Genomic DNA, 5674 nt, shown 5'->3' on the forward strand with positions numbered 1-5674 from the left:
TGAGGCAGGCAGATCATAAGGTCAGGAGATTGAGGCCATCCTAGCTAACAAGGTGAAACCCTGTCTCTATTAAAAAAAAAAAAAAAAATATATTAGCCGGGCATGGTAACTACTCAGGAGACTGAGGCAGGAGAATCGCTTGAACCCAGGAGGTGGAGGTTGCAGTGAGCCAATATCGTGCCATTGCACTCCTGCCTGGGCAACAGTGAGACACTATCTCAATAAATAAATAAATATATAAATAATTAGCTGGGCATGGTTGTGGAATGCCTGTAATCCCAGTTACTCGGAGGCTGAGGCAGAAGAATCGCTTGAACCCGGGAGGCCCAAGTTGCAGTAAGCAGAGATCGTAACACTGCACTCCCGCCTGGGTGACAGAGTGAGACTCCATCTCAAAAAATAAAAATAAAAAAAGTCATAAGAGATAGGAAAACCTGCCACCTAAAATCAAGGGTGCAGGATTCTTCAGTGTATCGCTTCCTCCTGCTATCTCTACAGCCCCAGTGAAAATTCATGAGTGACCATGGTTCGCACAGGGATCTGTAGTGCTTAAAAATATGGATACCAGCCAGGCACAGTAGCTCACGCCTATAATCCCAGCACTTTGAGAGGGCAAGGCAAGTGGATCACCTGAGGTCAGGAGTTCGAGACCAGCCTGACCAATATGGAGAAACCCCCTCTATTAAAAAATACAAAATTAGCTAGGCATGGTGGCACATGCCTGTGATCCCAGTTACTCAGGAGGCTGAGGCAGGAGAATAGCTTGAACTCAGGAGGCGGAGGTTGCCGAGATCACGCCATTACAGTCCAGCCTGGGCAACAAGAATGAAACTCCTTTTTTTAAAAAAAAAAAGAAAAAAAGGAAAAAAAAGGCCAGGCACAGTGGCTCATGCCTGTAATCCTAACAATTTGGGAGGCCAAGGCGGGCGGATCACGAGGTCAGGAGATTGAGACCAGCCTGGCCAACATGGTGAAACCCTGTCTCCACTAAAAATACAAAAATTAGCTGGGCATGATGGCGTACGCCTGTAATCCCAGCTACTCGGGAAGCTGAGGCAGGAGAATCGCTTGAACCTGGGAGGTAGAGGTTGCAGTGAGCCAAGATTGCGCCACAGCACTCCAGCCTGGCAACAGCGCGAGACTATCTCAAAAAAAAAAAAAAAACCATGTGGATACCTTTACCTTTGGGCTCTGTCTCCATAGGTTCCTCTGTTCTCTCCTTCACCTCTGCCTTTTCCACTTTCTCCTCTCCCTCAGGGGGTTCAGCAATGACCTTTTCATCCTCTGAGGCAGGGGCAGGGGGCTGTGTACACTTCAAAGGAAAAAAAAACAAAAACAAAACAGATGAAGCAGGCAGGCCAGCAACTACAAGGAAGACTAGGCTTACACATTTGTCTTTAGTGTGGCATTCAGTCACCCCCATCTCTTACCTCAATGGCAGTCTCAGGGGCTACAGATTTAACCTCCTTTTCTCCTTCTATGCTCTCTTCTTCTTTGAGGCTATTTTCCTCTATTTTGATCCCATCTTCTGCAGAACAATAAGAGACAATCAATTAGGAAGAAGGTCCTACATCAGAGAGAAGGTCATTTCTTCCCAGTTTGTCTCATCTTAAATTGTCCTCTCGTGCCTTTAAGAGCCAGCCCTATTCTTAGGACGGCCCTCCTAAACTGAGAGGGAAATTGCTGTGTGTCCTGCCAGACTACCCTGTTAGAACTGAGCACAGGGGAGCAGAAAAATAGGCCAGGACAAAAAGAGAGGGACAGAAAATGATAGGACAGGCAGACTTACCAGCAGGTGGGGCAGGTGCAGGAGTGTTGGGCTGCGTATCTCCTGGAGTAGAGGGTGTAGGAGTTTTTGGGGAGGGTGACCCTGGCTGGGACATTTTCTTGTTTTCTTCTACCTCAGCCAGTTCAGGCATGCTCCAGCGCCCATTAACATGTTCAAACTCCTGAACCTGTAGCAATGGGACAAGAAGTTGAAGACCCAATTCCAGCTGCAGGCTCCTTTCCTATTGGCCTTCCAGTCTCCGCCTCCTGGGTTCAAGCAATTCTCCTGCCTCAGCCTCCTGAGTAGCTGGGATTACAGGTGCCCACTACCACACGCAGCTAATTTTTGTATTTTTAGTAGAGATGGAGTTTCGCCATGTTGGCCAGGCTGGTCTCAAACTCCTGACCTCAAGTGATCTGCCCGCCTCGGCCTCCCAAAGTGCTGGGATTACAGGTGTGAGCCACTGCGCCTGGCCCCCTAGAAACTTTTAACAATGGCAAGTGGCTCAGGGCTCACCTTCTTGCGAATCAAAGACATAACACCAATTCTAGTAAGGACATGCTGGCGAGACAGGCCTTCTCGGGGGACACCATCAGCAAAGGTCTCAGCCCCATCTGCCCCCGGCTCACATAAATGCCGCATAAAGAGAGAGACATATGCCCTGCGTAAAGAAGTAGAGAAATGAGTTAAACAGGGATAATGCTGACTCTTAAGATTCTTTTTCCATCCCTTCGTGAGGCATCATCACAGGCAATAACTATGGCTCCACCTTGAGGTAAAGCCCACCACTGCACTGGAAGGCTGATCTCCAGACCCCACAAGAAGACCCAGATTCTCTTCCAGGGAAGCTAGGAACACATTACTAACAGCTTCACCTGCCAACTTCAACAGAGGAAACAGCCCACTTCCCTGCACAGCTGGGCCTAGAACCATGGAATGACCAGCTAGATAGGAGAAGAAGCCCTTGCTCTAGATCAGTCCACGCCAGCCCTCAACTCACTTGAACTCTTTCTCTGATTTGCCTCGCAGATCTCTTACAAGCCACTGGGTAGTAAAAGCATCCTGAGGTGGCATACCATATCGCATAATTGCATTAAGAAAGGCTTTTCGCTGACGAGCATTAAAACCAAGTACCTAGGGGAAGAAGAAACCCAGGTGAGAGGGAGCAGGCTGCACTCCACCAAAGATCCAGTATCTATCTGGCACTCACCCACCCTTAGAATCGCATGGCACTTACTTCAATATTCCCACCGACACGGGCCAACAGAGGAGGCAATGGCTTATCTTTATCATTCCGCAGGCCCTTACGACTGGGCCTACGGGGAGCTGCAGTAAGAAAAAGATGAATGAGTGACACAAGTAGGATATGAAACAAAGCAACATTTAGAAAAGCAACAAAAAAGCACAGCCCTCACCTTCTGAACGTTCATCAAAGTCTTCATCACCTTCCTCTGAAGCCACTGAGTAATCGGACTGGTTGTCGGACTGGTCGTCCTGCCAATCTGGAGGGAGAGAGGGCAGATGAGCGGGGCCCACTGCTCTAGTGGAACGGCCCATGGGTGGGGGGCGGGGCCGGCCACACACACCTCGGTCCTCCTGGGAGCCATCATTGTAGTTGACCTGTTTACGGATTCTTTTTCCTTTGCCCAGATTTCGGGCTAGATCTTCTTGCTGCTGCTCATAATGGTGCCGCAGCAATTTCTCCCAGTAGTCAGGATCCACACTTTCTTCCTGTTTAATGATTTCCCGCTCTACCTCCTCTTCCTCCTGGGACAGAGGGAGGGCCAGGACTCAGGAGTGCTGAAGTCAGCACGACCAGCTACCCCTGGTCCTCATAGTTCCCACTCTGCTAGCTCCTTTTCATGACTGGACTCTTAAATAGTTGGTGTGCCTGTTTGGACCTACGAACTTAGAAGAAATTTGAGAGTACATAGCTCCTCATAATTATGTATAGATTAGCAGTCAGCATAACTCAAGAAAAACATAGGATAGAGCCATCATCACAGGGAAGGATGAAGACACAGAATGCTTTCTTCTAACCCCTTGCACTGGTGCATATACAATCGGAAGATAGCAAAAAGAAAAGAGGTCAGAGCCTTAGCAAGGCAGAATGGAGAAGCTTCTGAAATACTGTAAAAGATTTTCATAAGAGAGAAGAGGACTATAAACCTTTCTGTTCTTCATGAACTTCATAAAAGCTTACCAACTGTCTGCAAAACAAAAAGAATTATATATAGCCTCTTATGTCCCAAAAATGTTGATAATCCTCTAAAAGTGACTTTTTTTTCAGACACTTCAGGATCACTCACTGATTCCACATCCCTTATACTGGAATTAAACAGCTGCTAATAGCATAACATTAGAAACAACCTAAATGTCCATCATTATGGAACTAGTTAAATAAATTACAATCAGCCCTCTGCATCCATGGGTTCTGCACCTGTGGATTCAAACAACCATAGATGGAAAATATTCAGAGAAAAAACAAAATTATGTCTGTACTCAACGTGTACAGACTTTTTTCTTCTTCTTATTCCCTAATCAATGTGGCATTTACATTGCATTGGTATTACTTTTGTGTTTAAAAGGAAAAAAAAGTTTTTGGGTACGTGTATGTGGGTGTACATATACATGTATGAATATATGTATAATTTATATACACATAAAATATTTTTGTAAAAAGGAACTGAAAACATTAGCTGTCCCCAATAAGGGAACTAAATTGTTAGAGGACAGAAGAGAAAAGAGATACATGTGTGTGTACATATAAATATGTAATTTTTTTTTTTTTTTGAGAGAGGGTCTAGCTGTGTTGTCTCGGCTAGAGTACAGTGGCATCATTATGGCTCACTGCAGCCTCGACCACGAGGTTTAAGCGATCCTCCCACACAGCTAGAACCACAGCATGAGCAACCACACTCAGCTCATGTTTTTATTACTTAGAGACGGAATTTCACCATGTTGCCCAAGTTGGTCTTCAACTCCTGGGCTCAAGCGGCCCTCCCGCCTCAGCCTCCCAAAGTACTGGGATTCTAGGCATGAGCCACCTCATCTTGTCCTTTCGTGTATTTTGAGCTATGTAAATTACTATCTATTAAAAATAAAACTTAAAAAATTTTTAAAAGAAGTCAACAGCAGCTGCAGTCACTGATCAAAGAACAATGTGTATACTTGTGTAGTCACCAACAAGGATGATCCACTTATCATGTGCTCTCCCGTCAATCACTTCTATTACGTTCACTGCCACTGAAAGGAATGTGAGCATTCTATTAGTAGGGTCGTTTCTGATTGAACACTATAGTATACAGACCTATGTCAGACCATTCAGCCACACTTACATATAAACTGAGGTTGGACACATTACCTTCAAGAACAAAATCACAGGTGAGTATCAGGGAAACACAGCAAGGGGGATGGTTCTGAGGTGGGAGAATGAGAAAAGATGACAAAGACCACCAGAACCAACGCCAATTCAAAGAATCCTGAGCTGAGTGGTTTACAGAAGACCAGAAGAAAAAGGAAATTTTATTTTTCCATTTCATACTCCTCTACATCATTTGGGAGAGAAAAACATTAAAACAAGCCACAGATTCCTCACATACTATTTTCTTTTTTTACTATAAAAGACCAAGAAAGAGAAGGGAGGAGAATAAAAAGGTATAGACCGATTCTAATTTTTTTTTTTTTTTTGAGACGGAGTCTCACTCTGTCGCCGGGCTGGAGTGCAGTGGCGCAATCTCGGCTTCACTGCAACCTCCACCTCCCGGGTTTCAAGTGATTCTCTGCCTCAGCCTCCCAAGTAAGTGGGACTACGGGCGCCCGCCACCACACCCAGCTAATTTTTGTATTTTTAGTAGAGACAGGGTTTCACCATGTTGGCCAGGATAGTCTCAATCTCCTGACCTC

At 45.6% G+C, this 5674-nt stretch overlaps 1 protein-coding gene across 1 annotated transcript in view; it reads right to left on the reverse strand.

Annotated features, from left to right (window-relative positions):
- CHD4 (chromodomain helicase DNA binding protein 4) overlaps positions 1-5674 on the reverse strand; it is a 36708-nt gene that overhangs the window by 8653 nt on the left and 22381 nt on the right. Inside the window, exons 26-33 of the mRNA XM_011951901.1 lie at positions 3355-3535; positions 3184-3270; positions 3006-3094; positions 2769-2902; positions 2285-2429; positions 1790-1955; positions 1431-1528; positions 1183-1312 (exon numbers count right to left, since the gene is read on the reverse strand). Coding sequence (XP_011807291.1) covers positions 1183-1312; positions 1431-1528; positions 1790-1955; positions 2285-2429; positions 2769-2902; positions 3006-3094; positions 3184-3270; positions 3355-3535 — 1030 coding nt within the window. The remainder of the gene's footprint in view (positions 1-1182; positions 1313-1430; positions 1529-1789; positions 1956-2284; positions 2430-2768; positions 2903-3005; positions 3095-3183; positions 3271-3354; positions 3536-5674) is intronic.

The sequence above is a fragment of the Colobus angolensis genome, unplaced genomic scaffold, assembly GCF_000951035.1.
Source record: "Colobus angolensis palliatus isolate OR3802 unplaced genomic scaffold, Cang.pa_1.0 Scaffold11, whole genome shotgun sequence".
Taxonomy (NCBI): domain Eukaryota; kingdom Metazoa; phylum Chordata; class Mammalia; order Primates; family Cercopithecidae; genus Colobus; species Colobus angolensis.